Source organism: Pseudorasbora parva, chromosome 21 (assembly GCF_024679245.1).
Source record: "Pseudorasbora parva isolate DD20220531a chromosome 21, ASM2467924v1, whole genome shotgun sequence".
Classification (NCBI taxonomy): domain Eukaryota; kingdom Metazoa; phylum Chordata; class Actinopteri; order Cypriniformes; family Gobionidae; genus Pseudorasbora; species Pseudorasbora parva.
In genome coordinates, this window is record NC_090192.1 from 31762537 (window position 1) to 31784689 (window position 22153).

A 22153-nucleotide genomic window follows, 5' to 3' on the forward strand; every position below is an offset into this window, starting at 1 on the left:
GATAAACAAACATGAATTAACAAATTAATAATGCTTTTAAAATCATTGCATGATACTTTATGCATGAATGAATAACTAATCAAGCTTTATTGTAATTTTTATAAAAAATATTTTTCATATAAAAAATATTTTCCAAGACTGCTCTTTGTAATAAGTGTGATTTGACTAATAATAAGTTGTGTTGTTTTGTGTATCAGGTTCTCCCACGGCAAACATGTGGGCTTTTCACACACACCATCTTCTATAAAGATTATCCAGGAGGCCCTCAGGAGCTGGACAAAAGCATCCGCGGCGGAGAGCTGTTTCTTACAGTGCTGCTCAATCCGGTTAGTGTCACACCCACAAAGACACTCTAACCCAAATAATTGTGTAATATGACAAACGTTTGTTTTTTGACCCACTTGTCCCTGTCCTCTCCCATGGGTAGGTTAGTATATTCATGACTCACCTGTCAAACTACGGCAACGACCGGCTGGGCCTGTACACCTTTGAGTCACTTGTGAGGTTTGTGCAGTGCTGGACTCACCTGCGTCTGCAGACGCTGCCTCCCGTCAGACTCGCTCACAAATACTTCCAGATTTTCCCTGATGAGAGAGACCCCTTGTGGCAGGTTTGTGCACTTACATTTTAATGGTTGTTACTGAATCTCTTATTACTGGGTGAATGTCACAAAGGCAATAATCAAATGAACAATATACAATTTTGTAGTTTTATAATATTTAAATCTAAAAAAAAATGTTTTATTGCAACCAACATGGTTCTAAAAAGTAGGTTTCATTCTATAATGTATATATTTCATTTATATATACAATACAGTACCAGTCAAAAGCTTGGAAACATGACTATTTTTTTAAAAGAAGTCTCTTATGCTCATCAAGCCTGCATATTCATTTGATAAAAATAGTAAAAACTGTAATATTGTGAAATATTATAACAATTTAAAATAACGTTTGCTATTTGAATATACTTTAAAATGTAATTTATTTCTGTGACGCAAAGCTGAATTTTTCCTGAATGTCTCATGATTCTTCAGAAATCATTTTAATATCCTGTATATACATTATCGATGTTGTGCTGTAATTTTTTTTTATAGCATTTGATGCTTTTTTTCAGGATTCTTTGAATAAAAAGGAATAGCATTTATTTAAAATATAAATATTTTGTAACAATATACACAACCATTCAAAAGTTTGGGGTTAGTAATTTTCTTTCTTAATTGTTTTGAAATAATTGTTTTATATTTTTATTCAGCAAGGATGTTAAATTGATCAAAAGTGATAGTATGTACTCACACACACACACACACAAACACACACACACGCGCGCATATTAATAACACACATACTTATACTTATATTTTATAAGTTATTTTTATGTTCAGTTATGTTAGGTCAATTTTTTAATCATTAATTCCCGAAAACAGTTTCACAGGTTCCAAAAAATATTAAGCAGCACAACTGTTTCCAACGTTGATAATAAATCATCATATTATAATGATTTCTGGAGGATCCCGTGACTCTGAAGACTGGATGAATGATGCTGAAAAATTTGTTTTGCCTCACATAAATAAATTCTATTTAAAAGTATATTCAAATATAAAACCATTATTTAAAATTGTAATATGTCACAATATTACTGTTTTTTTCTGTATTTTTGATCAAAAACTGCAGGCTTGCTGAGCATAAGAGACAATGTTTCTACATTTCTTTGTTTTGTTTGAAATTACATATGCTCATTTTTTTCAACATCCATTAGTTTGATATCGAACATTAATGGACAGACTCCCTGCAGCACCTGTGGCTCCTCTGTTAAAGACCCTTGAATTAAACTGCTGTTTACATAATGAACAGGAAAACCTACAAGTGATTTGTATTAGTTTCATATTAATTTATTCTCACATTATACTTACAAATACTCCCCAATGATAAACAGAACCCATGTCATGACAAGAGACACAAAGACATCTGGTCCAAAGAGAAGACCTGTGACAGACTGCCGAAGTTTCTAGTGATTGGCCCTCAGAAGACCGGTAAACACAAAACAACATCTTTTTTTGTGTGATTAAAAATAAATTCCGTACATACATGTGAGATTGTTTGTGCTAACAGAAGCATGAACCCATTTTGTTTGTCAGTCATTTAAACCATATAAAACTAAAGTAAAACTCAACAATTAGCCAGTCTTTATGATGTAGAACACATTTGCCATACAAGTCACGGAACACGGAATGTTTCCTAGAAATGTGATTAAAACTGTATTCTGGTGTTATGATCTTTCCGCAGGAACTACTGCACTGCACTCGTTTCTTGCCCTTCATCCTGCCATCACCAGCAGCTTCCCCAGCACCATCACCTTTGAGGAGGTGCAGTTCTTCAGCGGACCAAACTACCAGCGTGGCATTGACTGGTAACCATGGAAACTCCATCCATGCCTCACGTTCTTTGTTTCATTTGCAAAGCCTCACTCACATCACACTGACAGAACTCATTTTTTTGGATTAAATGTGTTCTCCATTTGATATTTTAGTGAGTAAATTGTTCCTTAGAAAGCATGACTATTGTTATTAATGCTCATAAAACACGTTTAAAACAAACAACATAATAATCCTTAGTGAACTCCCCTCTTAATATTTTATTGGTATAGGATTTGCCTTTTGGTTCATTGTGCAGGCTAATTCTGTCCATCTGTCTTGTCTCAGGTATATGGATTTCTTCCCCGTACCCTCGAATGTGAGCACAGACTTCCTGTTTGAGAAGAGCGCAAATTACTTTGACACTGAAGCTGCCCCGAAGAGAGCAGCCGCCCTGTTACCAAGAGCCAAAATCATCTCCATACTCATCAACCCCACTGACCGGGCGTATTCCTGGTACCAGGTACGTTTGTGTACACATGAAACCGAAGGATCAATACAAGGTTTAGCTGGTTAGTTAGCATGACTTGGTTAGCCCCTACTGGTAGATGTAAAATGTTCTTTTATTTCTAATAAATAATGGGACATTTCTGACTGATGCCTTTGATGGGACATTGCTTACGGATGATGCATTCCAAGGTCGGATATTAGCGTCACTTCCTGTCTCAACTTCATCTGATCGATTTTTGAAGGCAGCATAGATGTATCCTTCATTTGTATTTTGCTATAGCTATTTTGTTGTAGAACACTGAACTGTTGCGCTGCCTCAGAAGTCTGTCTGAAATCCGTTTTGTGAGCTCCCTTTGTGCGCAAACACTGCCTGCAAAGTCTTTGCCTGATAAGGTAGCAAAGCAACAAGTCAGATGCCTAAGCTTTCCGACGCGCCCATTCATTCCTTGAGTCTCTAGAGTCATTAGTCACATGACATTTAAGGCTCAGATGAAAAAAAACATGTCGCGACAAAACTTGTTCATAAGAAAAGATGGTAGATTCCAAATCACATGCAACTGTCAGGGAGACAAACAGGAATGCTAAAGGCCTCAACATACTTAACTCGTTCCCCAACATTGACAGTAATTTTCCATAACTTGTGAGAAAATGCTTCCGCGTCATAGATTTTTCAGGCTTTCCGTTTTTAACTGTTATACGTTAGGGGGCGCTATTACACATCTGATCAAAACATATGAAAAGAAAATGCAGAAACAAACGATAACGTGTAATCATATGCATATGTAAAATAACGCAATCATCAATATTAATATTAAAAAATGTATACCCAATAAGTGTATCCATCCATTATAAAGAATAATCCACATGGCTACAGGGTTAATAAAGGCAATCTGAAGCAAATCAATGGGTTTGTGTAAGAAAAATATCTATATTTAACACGTTATAAAATATTGAGCTTTTGTATTCAACTTACAAAAAAAGTGTAACGCCTCTCGCAGTATAAAACACTTATGCGTCTGATGTCATACATCGGGCCAGTTATGATTTTTCTGTAAGTTAAATATAGATGGATTACTTTATAATGTGTTAAATATGGATTACTTACACAAACGCATCACTTTTTTAAAATATAACTCCGATTGTGTTTGTCTGAAATGTCGTATACACCTAGGATGGCTTGAGGGTGAGTAAATCATGGGCTAATTTTCTTTTTTGGGTGAACTATCCCTTTAATGGATAGCGTTTTTCCAGATATTATAGACCTCCTCCGTAGTGACACATCAGAAGAAAACTACAACGGTATTTCTCTGCTGTCACTCTCTCTCTCTAGCATCAGAGGGCTCATCAGGATCCTGTGGCACTAAACTACACGTTTCATGAGGTGATCTCTGCTGGGCCGTCCTCCCCCTCAGCTCTGCTGTCTCTGCACCGCCGCTGCCTACAGCCTGGAGCCTACGGCAGCCATCTGGAGCGCTGGTTACATCACTACCAAACCAGTCAGGTGTGTACACACACACAAACACGCCAGCAGCTGACTTCTAGTTAAACCACTATTAACCTAGCCAGGTGTGAACACAAAAGATTTACCTCTTAAAATAACTCTTTTCATCTTAGTCAGCAGCTATGTCATGCTATGATGTAACTATCCTTCTTTTCAGTTCTGGATGTCAGTTGTGTTCAATATAATAACAGCCAAAACACACAACACTGGTTCAGCTAGGTACTGTGTGTCATAGCATAGCACCCATAAAAGCTGTTAACCTAAGTTTACGTGCATATCTTTCAGCAGAAGGCAGACAATTAAATTAATGAATAAGGGCGTTTTCACACCTGAAAGTCCGCACCAAAGTTTGTGTTTTGATACATTGTGTCCATTTGGTTCGTTTTGGTTTGCTTTCACATTGCAGTTATGCAAGCGCACTAAAGGACTTTACAGACGCACTGGCGTCCTGTCGTCATCATCTATGTGGGCTGCATCTTAACATTCATTGGTTTGTTAGCAGATGTGCGTCTGACGTCACTGTGTTGTCAATTCAGCGGGTAACTTTGACAAGAATGAATGAACAGACGCATATCGTTGCCAATACTGTTAATATAATGGCATTACTATCTGCAGCACCAACTATACTCGAGGCAAATCCACCAAATGAACGTCCTCGTTGTGCATTATCGGCGCCAACAGGAAAGGAGGAGAAGACTGGGCTACTTTTTTAGCCAAACAATGTATTTTGTTTTATAGTTATGTTTAAATATTATAATGTTATTCTTAAATTTCATCTAGGCTCTATTGATTATGAAACACGCACAGATGTGCAATTTATGTCAAAGACATCGGGTCAGAAATGATTTTGACCACTTCATTAAGTTTTGTTTTGTAGAAAGCTTTGTATAAATTGTATCTTAATTTTAATAAATGTTTCCTCATTTGCCTGAATTTAATAAATAAGCTTTAATAAATAATATAGCAGACAAAAACTTGTCTGAGGGTGCACATGAACTGGAGCGATCTCATAAATAAACCGAAACTCAGCATATAGGCTAGTCTCACATATATATATATATATATATATATATATATATATATATATATATATATATATATATATATATATATATATATATATATATATATATATATATATATATATATATATATATATATATATATATATATAAACTCGAAAATAAATAGTCAAGCAAAGCACGCTGTTCACGTGAGCTGACTGAGCTGTTCTGTTTAAAATGCTGCGCGCTCCGTCACTGCATGTGCTGTGAGTTTAATCTGTGTTTTTTCACTAATGCTACACCAGAACTTCCTGTAAATGGTCTGAAAGTCTGAACTATACAGAAAATGCTTTCACACAAGAAACGAACCGAACCTTTGTTCAGTTTGGTCCGGACCGAGACTACTTCTTTTCGTCTGACTAAATTTCGTCTGTTTGGTCTGGACCATGGTCCGAGGGAGGTTTCATACCTGTAATTTTGGTTCGTACCAAACTGAAAAGTCCAAAATCTGGACCAAACTAGGTAGGTGTGAAAGCACCCTGAATTAAAAAAAAAAAAAACGTTTTAATGAAAAATATTCAATTTTATTTAAAAATATATATTTTTGAATGCAAAATCAATAAAATATTTTTCAGCTTGGCATAACTAAAAAAAAATTACATTACAATAAATAGTTTCTAATCGATGGATTTTAAAAATAAAATTGTTTTTGAAAAGTCTTATGATTAAAAAGGCTATATTTATATGATCAAACAATACAGTAAAAACACTTATTGCAGTTTAAAATAACCGTTTTCTGTTTTAATACATTTTAAAGTATAATTTTTTACAGTGGTGACAACTGAATTTTCAGCAGCCATTACTTCAATCATGTCACATGATCCTTCATAGAACTTTCTAAAAGAATTTTCTAAATTTGATGAATTTAATGTTTCCTTGCTGAATTCTTCTAAAAAATAAAATAAAATAAAATACGTACCCCAAACTGTATTCATAAAACAGATCGAATTTCCAATAAAAAATTGTAATTTCAATAAAAACCTTTTTTTTTTGTCATCTTGAGGCTCCCTAGCCTGACCCACATCAAGATGTTTGGTCTGGAAACTCACCTTTGGCAGGGCTCAATCCGAGGGGCGGGATAAACGGTCGTCTTTCAAACTCCCTCTGCACACAATTTGATAGCGCTACAACCAACCAGAGCAACGTGAAGCGGAGCTCGTTGAAAGATTAAACTTTCGCTGTATCCGGCCGGAAAAACTCTGAAAACATCTTTCCTTTTTAAGAATGACTTCAGTGCCGTTCTTTGTTCTTTTCTCAGAGAAAAGCTTAACTCCAAGTCTTCCAGTGTCGCGGTCAAAGCTGATTCGAAAGACCGCTGTTCGACATCCTCTTTGTTTACTAGAAGCATGCAAGCGCAACTCTGCCATCATTATGTTAAGCCCCGCCCACGACTCTATACAGGATGTGATTGGCCCGACCAGAGTTTGGCTTTTACAGCTCAGAAGTGTATTAAGAGTTGCTAGGTGACACTTGCGGCAGATTTGATTTGCTGCCGCTAGGGTGCATCTAGATTTCTAGGCTAGAGGCCCCTAATTGAGAATCACATTTAATTTACAATTGTATTACTGTAAACGCTGTATTAAATTATAAACATTAATGAAACTTGGAGTTGTCCGTATTAACAGCCTTACATTTATGTTGAGAAATAACCTAGAATATTTAGAAAAAGAAGTATGAATGTACACATTTGAGTATTCAGTGAACCTGCACTTGTTCATTGCATAGCGTTCCTGAGCAGGTGTGTTGAGCTGCATCAGTGTGTGTGATGTGTTTTATCCTGTGAACAGCTGTTGATCGTTGATGGTGTGCAGCTGCGTTCCAGTCCTGCTCATGTGATGGATGGGATTCAGAAGTTCCTGGGAGTCACACCATACTACAACTACACACAGGCTCTGATGTACGAGCTCTCATTACTGCACACCTTCCGGCAGCTGAGTCCAAGAGCGTTTAATAAAACTATATTACAAATTGATACAGTAGTTCCAGTCCTGGATGCTAATTTATCACATTTTAATTAAAGGTACACTGTGTAACTGTTGCCATCTACTGGTTAAACAAAAACTTTTTGCGGAAGAACATTGTTTTACTGCTTTGGCTCGGCGTGGCTGTGCTGATGAATATGATTATCATACAGTATATGAACATTAACTAGGCTTAAGAGATAACCAGTTTAGATGGAAAGGATCTCAAACTAAAAAGCTGAAGACATTACAGTAGCTTTACTCATTAATAGACATGGTTCTTCCTTGATAATACATTAATTAGTTCAGCTTTACATTGAACTCTGTTAGAAAGCTACATATGACAATTTATCTGTTAAATAAAATACTTTACTTACATTCATCTTTATAACATTTCAAATCCTTTGCTCCGAAAGCCTATGTTGATTCTTGTTTTATTACAAGCTCTGCCGCATCCTCTTTTTGTGGGCAGACTCTCCTATGTTTTGCGTTTGTTTAACATTGTTGATTCCCCTGAGGTTGGAAATGTAGCTGCTCCATGTTAACATTTCTCACGTGTTGTGAACACTAACTTATGCTACTCCCACCACACACATACATCAGTGTAGCTGACGCAACTTTTCTCTATTTACGGCTATGGCGATACAATAACAGATAGACATGTAATCGATACCAATAAAAAACGCGTTCAATATATATTCTTTTTTTCTATGACGGAAGAAGCAAGTTAGGTTGCATGAACAAAGGCACTCGCTCTCTAGTAACCTAGTGACACAGGGGGCGATATAGGGGGTGATTTCAGTTTCAGCCATGTAGAGGTAGGCTACTCTGCATCAGTGCCTTAAAGCATCTAAACGGTACAAAGAAACAACGGCGGCGCAATTAATTATAATGTTAAGAGATAATTAAGTTTTCACTGTGATTTTAAACTTGTGTTTACATTTTAATGTAAAGTGTTTTCTGTGGTTGCACTGACATGTCTGCCTTTATAACTGAGGGGATTATAATCAGAGGAACGTTAAGTTTAAAATTAAAATGTTTAAATGTAATACACGTTTCTCCTGAACCTTATTTTAAATAGGTCATTAAAAAATATCAATAATTATCGATATCGACCAATATGAAAAGCTTATATCGTGATAGTTTTCATATTATATTAGGGATGGGCATGATTAATCGACGATTGATAGTTGATCGTTAAGAATTTTGATCACGTTAATTTGTTAGCGATTTATCAAATGCATTTTTTTATTTTTTTAATGCAGGTTGTAGTTTGTGAGTCTTGAAGCAATTAAATGAATTTCACTGTGTGGCAGCAATTAAACATTTTACCACCAGTAAAACCAGTAAAAAGTGATCTACCACTTTAACCAGGGACGGATGCACTTTGTTTATGTCGGTGGTGGTGCATCATGCTGGAAAAATTAGCGCTGTGGTAACTCCATCCCAGCAATGTCAGTCGCCTCAGAGCGGGTGTTTTCTTGGCGTGTGCGGTTTTATTTCGGTTAACAGGTTAGAGCTTGCACACTGCCTGCAACACATGCGCGTCTCAGAAGCATCTCGAGCCGCGCTGAGAACGCGCGCATTCTAGAGAACTGATGCTTATTTTTCACACGACACGCAAGCGTGTTGGAAGCGTTTCCAGGCAAAATAGAATAGAAAAATATGTTTATATTTCATTTTGACATGAATGCACATTAATAAATTACATTTTGATGTTTCAAAGTCTCTAGGTTAACATAAATGCAGATATAGACCCATGTACCTGAAAATGTATGTCCTTAATATTTTTTTCATGTAAAAAAGAGCCACTTTCCCTGAGCCCCTTTTCAATTATTGTAATGTTTTGTTATATAATGTAAAACCCATTAATGCATTTATAACATTAATGCAATTTTATTAATTGCTTAAGTCTAAGAATGCATGTACATTAATTATTAATGATTTTTTTAAAATATTATAGGAAAATTAACCAGCTTTCTGCACTCTGTTGAAAGGTTTGATGAGAGTAAAGGTTTCTGGTGTCAGAAACTGGAGGCAGGACGCACTCGCTGTCTGGGAAAAAGCAAAGGAAGGAAGTATCCAGACATGAGCCTGGAGGTACAACTCACTTCTCAATGTTAGAGCTTCAGATATGGAGATAAAATTGATATACTCTAACTGTAGTACTGCATTTCAATTATAGCCCGTGAAGTTTATTTACTTTTCCTCTCTATAATTGGGCTGCACAGTTAATAAAGCTGATGGAACAGAACGTATAAGATCTACTTTGAGGGTGTAGAAGAGTCTGTTAAAAATCAATGAAAACAGAGCAAACTGGATATCAAATGTGGCATTTGGTCACATCATTTTCATCTTGGGTTTGCTTCCATCTCCAGTCAATTTGGTAAATTGTTGAAAATCTAAATTATGAGGAATATATCAAATATAAAATGAGGAATTAGGAGGAAAACTATGAGAAAAAAAATGTCATCATGACTTTGTCAAATTAGATTTGTTTGTTTTTTTCAAATGGCTCATACATTATTCATGTCATATTTGATATTTTATATCAAGTTTGACTTTTTATGGCATGACTTTGTACATTTCAGCCCTTTTGTCTCATAATTATGAATTATGACTTCTCAAATTTCCGTCGTACTAGTTTTGACTAATATAATTATGACTTGGTGTCTCATAATTTTTTACTTGATCTCAATCAAGATTACTAACAATTATAATTTTGAGTATCTCAAATGTGCATCTCAATCTCAAATTTTGACATTTCCTAAATGACTTCTCATCATTCTGAAATTAGCTTACATAAACTGTATATTTGAGTGTAACTCATTTGTTTTCTTCCCATCACAGTCGAGGGCGTTTCTGTCTGAATATTACCGCGAGCAGAACGTGGAGTTACTCAGGCTGTTGAAACGTCTGGGTCAGCCTCTGCCCATTTGGCTCCGAGACGAACTGCACAACGCCAGCTGGAGCTGATAACAACACACACAAGGAGAACCACGGCAGAACCCTGCTCCACATAGGAGAACTCGGGGCCCATGTGCGGCAGGAGCCAAGAGAGGACTGACTCCTCTCGCCCTCCTTACTCCGTCCAGGCTCTGACCTGAGGAGACGGGCAGATCACGCTGTCAGTCTGAACGAAGCCCTCAGAGTCAGAGGAGTTGCCCTCAACCTTGTATGGGAACGTGTAGTAGACGTTTATGGAATCACAGATATGGAAATGAGAGTGACCTGATTGGACGGCTTTAAAAAAAAGATTTCTATAGTGGTTCAAAATCTGTTGTGAACTTGCTGTTTTGAAATGCAAATATAGTCTTCTAGGAAGAGAGGGAATTGCACAGAACCTCTAGGAGATTGGGAACATTTTGTGGAAATACCCATGAAAGAGAGGGACTATGAGAGGATTATTTGAATTTTATTCTCAAAAGTCTTGAACTCTGCCAAGCAGAGAAGTATTTAAATATGTGTATAAAAAATTTCAGCCATCTTGCTGCCTTTAAAAAACAGTTACTGTTAAGTGATTTCTGTTCAAAGTTAACATTGTGCAGCCCAAGGAGCTAAAAAAGAAGATTCCAGGATCATACATGTTGCACCTTTTAGCAGATTTTCAGTTTATTATTAAAAGAAACATTTTTAACTATCTACACTACCATTCAAAAGTTTGAGGTTGGTAAGATTTTATGTTTCTTATGCTCATCAAGGATGCTTTTATTTAATTAAAAAAATATTTTAATAATTTAAAAATGTTATTTATATTGTACATTTTTTATTTATTTTTGTAATAGCAAGCAGCCATTACTCCAGTCTTCAGCGTCACATGATCTGTCAAGCCTTGTTTATACTCAACGCGTCCACACGAGCATGAGGGTGGCAAAAATCACATCATCGCGGAGTGGGCGGTAGAGTGTGTTGAAAGTGTGAGACCCCATACTATGGAGCTAGAAATATGACAAAATGATCTGCATTTGAATTGTATAAATCTGAATTATTGACAAGTGTAATCTAACAAAATTGAATATTATGTTGCATAATTTACATAGTACTGAATTTGAATTTTTTTAAATGTTGAATATAGAAAACATCTGAAATGTTTTTATATTTTCAAACAGCAGATAGTTTGTTCTGAATGAATAGACTGTAAATATTCAGTTTTTGAAAATACAGATTCAAGATTTCAGATAAAGAAGAAATTCAGATCATCAAATTCAATATTCTAAAATTCAGATCATCAAATTCAATAGTCTAAAATTTAAACTGCAGAAATTCAATCTCTTTTTCTGTGTATTAATCTAAAATAAACAAAAAAGTATAATAGGGCTGTTTGATCTTCTCTTTATTCCATTACAAATAGGAAATGAAATGATCAGATGGATCATGCTCTGTTGGATTTTTCTGACATCCTTTACTCTTCCCTGATGACCTCTGGCCTACTTTCTGTATGATCTGAATTTCTGCGATCTGAATTTTAGAATATTGAATTTGATGATCTGAATTTTAGAATATTGAATTTGATGATCTGAATTTTAGAATATTGAATTTGATGATCTGAATTTCTGAAGTATGAATTTTAGAATATTGAATTTGATGATCTGAATTTCTTCTTTATCTGAAATCTTGAATCTGTATTTTCAAAAACTGAATATTTACAGTCTATTCATTCAGAACAAACTATCTGCTGTTTGAAAATACATATCTATACAATTTCGACATAAAAACATTTCAGATGTTTTCTATATTCAACATTTAAAAAAAATCAAATTCAGTACTATGTAAAATGCAACATAATATTCAATTTTGTTAGATTACACTTGTCAATAATTCAGATTTATACAATTCAAATGCAGATCATTTTGTCATATTTCTAGCTCCATACTTTTCGTGTGACGGTGTGCAGTTTTTTATTTTATTTTAATTTCCGCATCCGAATCTAGGCGAGCATGACGTCTCATCACAATGAAACCCAGTTTGCACGTACAAACTAGCAGCTTACATTTACAAAATGAGGGTAACAAGCCCTATGTTTAATTCATAATTTTTTATGAAAGTAAATGAAAATGTTTAGTGAAATTACGAAATATTTAAGAGATTGTTAATTTAGTAGCATACATGTGTCCATACATTTTGGTCTAATGTCACAATAAATAACATCAAGGTTTACTGAGTTTTACATGATTCTTTTGTAGTGTGGTTTTTGGTGAAGTGTACTAAAATAAATATCCTCACCTGTGAATATTACTTGTCACGCTGTTTCCTGATGGTTTATAGAACATTCACTCACCCTCTGTTGTTTCGAAGAATAGTACAACGGCGAGCGCGTCGTCCATTTGGGGAGGAGCGTGTGCAGTCAGCAGAGGCTCGCGCTGTGGAGACATGCGAAAGTATCAACAAGGCTTCAGAAATCATTCTAACTGATTTGGTGCAAAAATCATATTCTTCTAATGAATTCTGAAATATTTTTTTGTAATACTACAAATGTCTTTAATGTCAGTTTTGTCATGAATTGAATGCATCCTTGCTGAATAAAAGTATACTTTTTTTTTTTTTTTAAGATTCATACTGACAAACTTTTGACCAGTAGTGTAGGCAATTGGTGCACATTTGAACCTGTGCCAAACTACCTGAGGAAAAGCTTTTTTTTATAGTATGCTGCAGATGTTTGCCAACGAGTGAATGTGAATTTTGTGTATGTGTAGCAACAGTTGGGGACATAAAAAATGAATTCACAATGTGATCCCAAGTCATGTCTGGTGTTCAGTTTAAGTACACATATTGGGAAATAAAGGCACAGAATTGAGACAGAGACATCTCAGTTTCCTCTTCTTTATCTCTGTTCCTGCAGTTTGCTTTATCAGATGAGAGGGGTAGAGAGAGTTTGATTAATCACCGCCTAGAAACAAGAGACTCACCCTCCATCTGAGAGCTTTGGGGCCCAGCTGCTCGACTGCAGGAAACAAAGCCCTTAAATAAGACTTGCTCAGGTCCGCTGGGAGCCGCCACAGACAGACCACTGCGTGCTGGAGGGTAGAGGAAGGAAAATAAATGATGTGAACTCTAAAGTGCCTATGCATCAATAGCACAGGTCTGCAATCAGATGCTGTAAATGCTACTTGTACTAAAGTCCTACTTTAGGGGCCTTTCATAGCACATCTTTACAGCTGGACACAAACAAAAAAAGTGCTTTTTTAGTCTAATCGCAGTACATTAAACATGGACATGTATGGGACAGTTCATGGAGCACTGTGCCCTTAAAGGCAACAACCTGAACATTTAAAGGGTTAGTTCATAAAAAAATGAAAATTCTGTCATTAATTACTTACCCTCATGTCGACACCCGTAAGACCTCCGTCTGAAATCGACCACCACTACAGGGTTCGACATTACGCATGTCCATGTGCTTGTCCTTTGGACAATTAAATCGGTCATTCACTTGTCTGAGTAAAAAAATGTGCTTGTCTGGAAAAAGTTGTATTTTTCATTTTTTTGTGTTGATTTTGAAATATGATTAATTCTGAAGCACTATTCTCACCAGTTGTCAATCAACTTTGGCATATTTTAAAATCTGCATATTTGTTATTTTTTTTAACCTTTTTATCTTATTAAATACAGGCTATGCTTCAAGTTTCATATTATATTCTTAAAGGTCCCGTTCTTCGCGATTCCATCTTTAAAACTTTAGTTAGTGTGTAATGTTGCTGTTAGAGCAAATAATACCTGTAAAATTATAAAGCTCAATGCCAAGCGAGATATTTTATTTAACAGAAGTTCCCTTTCAAAGCCTACAGCGGACTACACCCCTGCACTTCCTTCAGGAAGGCCGTCACTAGAACCGTTTGTTGACTAACCCTCCGCCCACAAGAACACGCAAAATAGGGGGCGTGGTCTTGTTGCTCTCCCACGTGGAGAAGAGCGCATTCAGCGCTTGCGGGACCTTTCCGGGGAAAGTGCGCTAAGCTGCTGTCCAATCACAACATGGGAAGCGCTGGCCCAATCAGAACTCGTTACGTGTTTCTGAAGGAGGGACTTCATAGAACAAGGAAATCATCAGGCCGTTTTTAGGACAGAGGAAACAGAGCTGTACAGATAAGTCAATTGTGTGAAAAATACTGTGTTTTTTTACATGCGAAACATGAACTCATGTTATATTGCACACTGTAAACATAATCAAAGCTTCGAAAACACGCAAAGAACGGGACCTTTAAATTTGATCTTTATATTCAGTTAGAATAAGACACTATAGGACTGTTACCAATCAAATTAAATAATTTACACTGAAAAATTACAACTGCATTAAATAATGTTATGAGATTTGTATTTTTGAATAAAAAAATAAATGTTGAAAAGAATGTTTAAACATGAAACTAATCCACCCGTAGGTGGCCGCAGGTAAGTCTTAATGAGTGAGTCATTGAGTCGATTCAACCAAACGATCAAATGGCTGATTCATTCACAAGAATAAGGCAGTCGTTTACAAACAGGTCATTGAATCTTTGATTCAACCAATTCATTCAAATTCAGTAACACACTTGCTGTTATGGTTCTGCTGTGATCTTTGTTTGGAACTACGGTTAGTTAAGGGTTAGTTCGCCCCAAAAAGAAAATTCGGTCATTAATTACTCACCCATAAGACCTTTGTTCATCTTCGGAACACAAATTAAGATATTTTTGTTGAAATCTTGATAGTTCAGAAAGGCCTCCATGGACACCAATGACATTTCCTCTCTCAAGACCCAAAAAAGGCACTAAAGACGTCATTATATTAATCAGTGAAGCTGGTATATAATGAATCTCTTATTTTCACAACGTCTGCACTTACAGAGGATTGACGCTAGCCTTGATTGACGCGCGTGTTATTTAATTTTTTTCAGTGGTGTTAAATGAACTCAGCAGCCAGCACCTGGACAAACACTCGAGCGGTGATGGATTCCAAATTCAACACCTGTGAATGCTGTGATTGGCCAACTGCGATGTAGAAATCTCCAAACATGTCTGTGATGGCTACATTTATAAGCACAATGGCCCTCATTTATCAATCTTGCGTAGAAACTGGTGTATATGTTGGCGTAAGATTATGCTTACACTCCTCTCACCGCCTGATTTATGAAACTGTGCGCACCTCTGCAATTCAGGTGTACGCAATACTTGCCCTTGATAAATCCCGCGGCTGAAAACGATCGTCATTAGAATAACACGCCCCAATATATTCAAGTCTCCGCCTCCCGCACGCCCTCATTTTACGCCATGGACACACCGAAGACGGCAAAGAAACGAAACTTCTCCGACGTGGAGATCGGGCGCGCTCAATCATCTCACTAGTCCACTAGTCAGGGCACTGATTAGGACATGAGTCAATGGGTTGACTCCCTGATCAGTGCTCTGACTCCTGAACTATTGAGATGATTGAGACGCGCCCATCGAGACCATCACCAGGGAAGAAAAAAACCCGAAATTGTTTTATTTGGGAGTTTAAAGAGTGGGATTAAAGGCACCTACAAAAACAAAATATGGACCCAAATTACGAGTAGCTACTGTTAGTGTGGGGGTTGAGAAGCGCACTCCAGCAGTTTAAATAGCTGTTTGGATGATAAATTACCATCACTGCATTATTTTACAGCACGTTTTGAAACAATTAGCATTTAATTTCGTATCACGGCACATGTATTGGGGTGTACGATAGTGATGCTGATGTGATGTGGAGTAGCCTACCATTCATTCACATTAATAACTACATGACAATTTGTAAGATTCTTTTCTTATTATTATGATTATTATTCTTAATGACGCTTGTTATTTAGAATAAGAATGCCGTTTTTTTATTGATTTTATTATTATTTAAAAGAAGAAGGTCATTTTTATTATTTTGTCAGTCTGAATTATTTTAGTCCCAGTCCGTGCGCAGCTGCCGGGCCAGGCGCGGGCCTGAAACGTCAGGTAAAGCGCACCGGCTCGCGACTGGAGGAATACATATGCCTACAGATCAAACGCTTTGGTAAAGTCACACAAATTAAACATTGACGTTCATGTTGCACAAAAATAAACACTAAATGTTGTTGTTGTGGTTTTTAACAGTGCGTCATAATATAGCATATCTGGTCAGTGCGTTTTGTGGTGTTATTGTTTTTCTGCGCATTTCCCCACTAACTCAAACGTGCGTACACCACCTCCTGAGCTGGCGTAGGATTTGAGCGTGCCGTACGCCAACGTCCATATTGATAAATCTCAAAGTCACCGTGGGTTTGGGTGTACGCAAGGTGTACGCTGGAAATTTGGTGTACGCACTTTTGATAAATGAGGGCCAATGTGTTTGTAAAAGCAGACTGAATTTACCTTTTCGGCGTGATGTTTTATGCCCTTGACAGTCTCTGTAATCCCATTTAGCCACTTGTTAGCAAACACCTTATCAAGACAAATAACGGCTTCACAAAATAAAATAACGAGTGGGGTAATTCCATAGACGGTAAAAAAAATATTAATGAATTAATTCTGATGAACTTTATGTCGTGACGGTGTAATGCCACAGACATTTCAGCCATTTAACCCAAAACCCCATAAAAAAAACAAAAAAAAACATTGACTTCGAGACGAGGGAACTGGAATTGTGCAAAGTCGCCTCTGCGTTTGGGCCTACGAAGTTGTCAAACCTGCACCAATCTATGTTAAATTGGAATGCTTGTCAATCACAAGTTTTTTTTTGTGTGTGTTTTTTTTAAATTACTTTTAACGAAAAAGTTATTTCTTTAATAGTATTGTTTGTCAACTTTTTCATAACCCCACAACTTCTTCAGTAATGCTCAAGTTACGCCTTCATCTGGAGCGGGAAATTGATTTAATTGATTTAATTGAACGGAATGCATCAGCTAAAAAAAATACAGCTCAAAAGTTGTGGCTCCATACAATATTTTTATGCTCCCTAAAGCTGCATTTATTTGATTAAAAGTACTGTAAAATAAATAAATAAATCATAAAATAATAAATAATATTAATATGTATATATGTATGTATGTGTATATACAGTCTTGTTCAAAATAATAGCAGTACAATGTGACTAACCAGAATAATCAAGGTTTTTCTCCTGGTTCAAGCTCTTGTTCTCTCCAGACTGGATTATTGTAATGCTCTTCTGGCTGGGCTTCCAGCATGCACTATCAAACCCTTGCAGCTGATCCAGAATGCAGCGGCGAGAGTGGTCTTTAATGAGCCGAAGAGAACGCATGTTACGCCTCTCTTCATCAAACTGCACTGGTTGCCAATGGCTGCTCGCATCAAATTCAAGGCTCTAGTTCTCGCCTACAAAACAACCACTGGTTCTGCACCATTATACCTAAACTTAATTGTTCAGACTTACACACCCTCCAGAAGCTTGCGTTCTGCGAATGAGCGGCGCCTCGTGGTTCCTTCCCAAAGAGGCATGAAATCGCTCTCACGGACATTTTCCTGGACCGTTCCCACCTGGTGGAATGACCTGCCGATCTCAATTCGTGCTGCCGAGTCTGTAGCCATTTTTAAAAAACATCTTAAGACACATCTTTTCCAATTGCACTTTTCCTATTGCACTTGACCAATACAGAATAGCACTTACTGATCATATCTACGTCTCTCATCCGGATTTGTGCCTTCAGGCGGGTATGTTACATAGTTATCAACAATCCAGTGTTCTGTATTTTGCGTACGTGAGTTTTTGCTGTCGATGGCTATTGCTGCGCGTTTAGCTAGAATGCCATACAAAACCAACCCATTGGGCCACTGAATCCGCATTAACGACAACAGTTGGGGCATCAGCCTTAGTCCTAATGGGTTGTTATCATAGCTTTCCAAATCCAGTGTTCTGTATTTTCCGTACGTGAGTATTTGTTGTAACTGGCTATAAAAAAAAAAAAAAAAAAAAAAAAAAAAAAGTTGTGTACTGTGCTAATTAATTGAGATTTCTTACAGCTCTTACAGGTTGTTGGCTTTGTTTGTTTCGTTGCTTCTATTGCTCTACCCTTTTTTGTAAGTCGCTTTGGATAAAAGCGTCTGCTAAATGATTAAATGTAAATGTAAATGTTTTAGTATATATTTTATTGCTACGTGGCAAACAAGTTACCAGTAGGTTCAGTAGATTCTCAGAAAACAAACAAGACCCAGCATTCATGATATGCACGCTCTTAAGGCTGTGCAATTGGGCAATTAGTTGAATTAGTTGAACGGGGTGTGTTTAAAAAAATAGCAGTGTGGCATTCAATCACTGAGGTCATCAATTTTGTGAAGAAACAGGTGTGAATCAGGTGGCCCCTATTTAAGGATGAAGCCAACACTTGTTGAACATGCATTTGAAAGCTGAGGAAAATGGGTCGTTCAAGACATTGTTCAGAAGAACAGCGTACTTTGATTAAAAAGTTGATTAGAGAGGGGAAAACCTATAAAGAGGTGCAAAAAATGATAGGCTGTTCAGCTAAAATGATCTCCAATGCCTTAAAATGGAGAGCAAAACCAGAGAGACGTGGAAGAAAACGGAAGACAACCATCAAAATGGATAGAAGAATAACCAGAATGGCAAAGGCTCAGCCAATGATCACCTCCAGGATGATCAAAGACAGTCTGGAGTTACCTGTAAGTACTGTGACAGTTAGAAGACGTCTGTGTGAAGCTAATCTATTTTCAAGAATCCCCCGCAAAGTCCCTCTGTTAAAAAAAAGGCATGTGCAGAAGAGGTTACAATTTGCCAAAGAACACATCAACTGGCCTAAAGAGAAATGGAGGAACATTTTGTGGACTGATGAGAGTAAAATTGTTCTTTTTGGGTCCAAGGGCCACAGGCAGTTTGTGAGACGACCCCCAAACTCTGAATTCAAGCCACAGTACACAGTGAAGACAGTGAAGCATGGAGGTGCAAGCATCATGATATGGGCATGTTTCTCCTACTATGGTGTTGGGCCTATTTATCGCATACCAGGGATCATGGATCAGTTTGCATATGTTAAAATACTTGAAGAGGTCATGTTGCCCTATGCTGAAGACGACATGCCCTTGAAATGGTTGTTTCAACAAGACAATGACCCAAAACACACTAATAAACAGGCAAAGTCTTGGTTCCAAACCAACAAAATTAATGTTATGGAGTGGCCAGCCCAATCTCCAGACCTTAATCCAATTGAGAACTTGTGGGGTGATATCAAAAATGCTGTTTCTGAAGCAAAACCAAGAAATGTGAATGAATTGTGGAATGTTGTTAAAGAATCATGGAGTGGAATAACAGCTGAGAGGTGCCACAAGTTGGTTGACTCCATGCCACACAGATGTCAAGCAGTTTTAAAAAACTGTGGTCATACAACTAAATATTAGTTTAGTGATTCACAGGATTGCTAAATCCCAGGAAAAAAAAATGTTTGTACAAAATAGTTTTGAGTTTGTACAGTCAAAGGTAGACACTGCTATTTTTTTGAACACACCCCTTTCAACTAATTGCCCAATTGCACAGCCTTAAGAGCGTGCATATCATGAATGCTGGGTCTTGTTTGTTTTCTGACAATCTACTGAACCTACTGGTAACTTGTTTGCCACGTAGCAATAAAAAATATACTAAAAACCTTGATTATTCTGGTCAGTCACATTGTAAAACTTGAAAACTTAATATATTTTTGTTAGAAACCATAAGTCTAGTATTAAGTGATTCATTTACAACAAATAAAACAATGCTTTCATCTCTGAATGAATTGGATTCCATAATGAAACAGGATGAGCTCAGTCCATATTCATTTTCCTGTGTCTGTCTGTGTTCAAAGGAAGATTGTCATACACCTGATGAATCAAAAATAAACTGAAGGACATGAAACAAATTCCAACAAAAAAGGAACTTAGTACGGACTCGCCATCATTCATTTTTACACCTGTGTACTCAGCTTTACGCTCATCTTTAATCTTCGCCTTTTTTTACTCCATCTCGTCTTTTTCAGCGGTACGGGTCTGATTCTCGCATTTCTCCACTGCTAAAGCACAATAGAAAGTTCCATTGTCTGATTTTTGCTCTTTGCATTACCACAAAATGACATTACCCTATCGACAACAGCGCAAGGATTTTGTTGTATGTTTAGTGAAACTGTGGGTCAAGTCATCAACATGGGCTAATACGCCTATTACAGTACAGTAGTGGCCAAAAGGGATCTACTTTATATTAGGCAAGCTTAATGTACTAACATTTTAATTTATAATCTGACTTATTTTGTACTTAGCCTACATGTTTTTACATTGTACTCACATGACCCTACCCTTAAACCTACCCATAACACCACATCTGTCCCTAACTTTACCTGTATCCCACCTCAGTATCAGCAAAATTGTACTGCAATATAATATGAACACAATAAATACATTGTACTTATTTTTTTGATGTAAGTAAATAGTAGTTAAAGCCACCTAAAATAAAGTGGGGACATTTTAAATATGAGGGAAGAACAAAAACAAAGTAATTATCTGACCAATTTACTCTCTTTAATTTTCATGTTTTCATGAATTCTTTGTATGAGTGGCAAAAAGTATGCACACGTTTCATTGCGTTATCCCAAATAAAACAATTGACCTTAAAGGACAACTCCAGTGAATTTTTAAGTTTATCTTGATCGTTATATCTTTGTGAGTACAGTCTATAGGGAAAAAAAACAAACCGGATTGGTGCTATTACTGTTACTGCACGGAGCTATTACAGTTAATGCCCAGATCCCCCCTCAGCTAAAACGGCAGCTATGGAGGAATAAACGTAAAGGGTGTCTTTGTGCCTCTTAACAGACACAAAATGCAATTAAAATGTCTGTCCAACATGAACAGGGCCCTTACATGACAACGAGATGCATTTAGCCACTTAGCCATTGTTTAAATTCACCTGTTTTAGACGGCTAGCTGTGTCTTGCGCTGAAGTCCCGTGGGGACTCCGTTGTAGCCGGAAAAAAGGCAAATAGTCCAGTTGGGAATAGCGTTGTGTGTATGAAGAGGCTCGCTGCCCCGGAAAGTTTTTTCCCATACTGAAGAGGCTCTGCTCATCGGCTCGTCGGTTCTCAGAATTGAACATGTCCGAGAGAAACGGTTTTCGATTCTGTACCGCTGACCCGAGAACTGCTGCTCGTTCAGTTACACGCGTGCGCGCTCAGTATCAGCTGCTCTTGAGTTCATCAGTTTCTCTCATGACTCAGTTCAGTGAACGGTTGGAGTTACAACATATAATTCAAGACATTTGTTTATTTCTATTCGGAGGGACTGTCACTCATGTCAGAAAGTGAGTGACTAAAGTAACGTGTGTGATCAGAACAGGCTGAGAACCCTTCCTATCAGAACAGGCTGCACAACTCCTGGTTCAAGCTCTTGTTCTCTCCAGACTGGACTATTGTAATGCTCTTCTGGCTGGGCTTCCAGCATGCACTATCAAACCCTTGCAGCTGATCCAGAATGCAGCGGCGAGAGTGGTCTTTAATGAGCCGAAGAGAGCTCATGTCACGCCTCTCTTCATCAGACTGCACTGGTTGCCAATGGCTGCTCGCATCAAATTCAAGGCACTAGTTCTTGCCTACAAAAGAACCACTGGCTCTGCACCAATATACCTAAACTCGCTTGTTCAGACTTACACACCCTCCAGAGTGTGTCCAGAGGCATGAAATCACTCTCATGGTCATTTCCCTGGACCATTCCCACCTGGTGGAATGACCTGCCGATCTCAATTCGTGCTGCCGAGGCTGTAGCCATTTTTAAAAAACATCTGGACATTATCTGTAATAACTCCGTGTTGCAAGCACCAATCCGGTTC

At 37.3% G+C, this 22153-nt stretch overlaps 1 protein-coding gene across 3 annotated transcripts in view; it reads left to right on the forward strand.

The window, feature by feature from the left end:
• The window catches only part of ndst2b (N-deacetylase/N-sulfotransferase (heparan glucosaminyl) 2b), an 81532-nt gene extending 70260 nt beyond the window's left edge, over window positions 1–11272 (forward strand). For all 3 annotated transcript variants that reach the window (XM_067430447.1, XM_067430449.1, XM_067430448.1), the window contains 9 exons: window positions 198–326; window positions 428–610; window positions 1933–2029; window positions 2283–2406; window positions 2699–2873; window positions 4191–4361; window positions 7213–7322; window positions 9384–9486; window positions 10237–11272. In XM_067430447.1, coding sequence (XP_067286548.1) covers window positions 198–326; window positions 428–610; window positions 1933–2029; window positions 2283–2406; window positions 2699–2873; window positions 4191–4361; window positions 7213–7322; window positions 9384–9486; window positions 10237–10362 — 1218 coding nt within the window. In that variant the 3' untranslated portion in view covers window positions 10363–11272. The remainder of the gene's footprint in view (window positions 1–197; window positions 327–427; window positions 611–1932; window positions 2030–2282; window positions 2407–2698; window positions 2874–4190; window positions 4362–7212; window positions 7323–9383; window positions 9487–10236) is intronic.
• Window positions 11273–22153: the final 10881 nt, after the last annotated feature.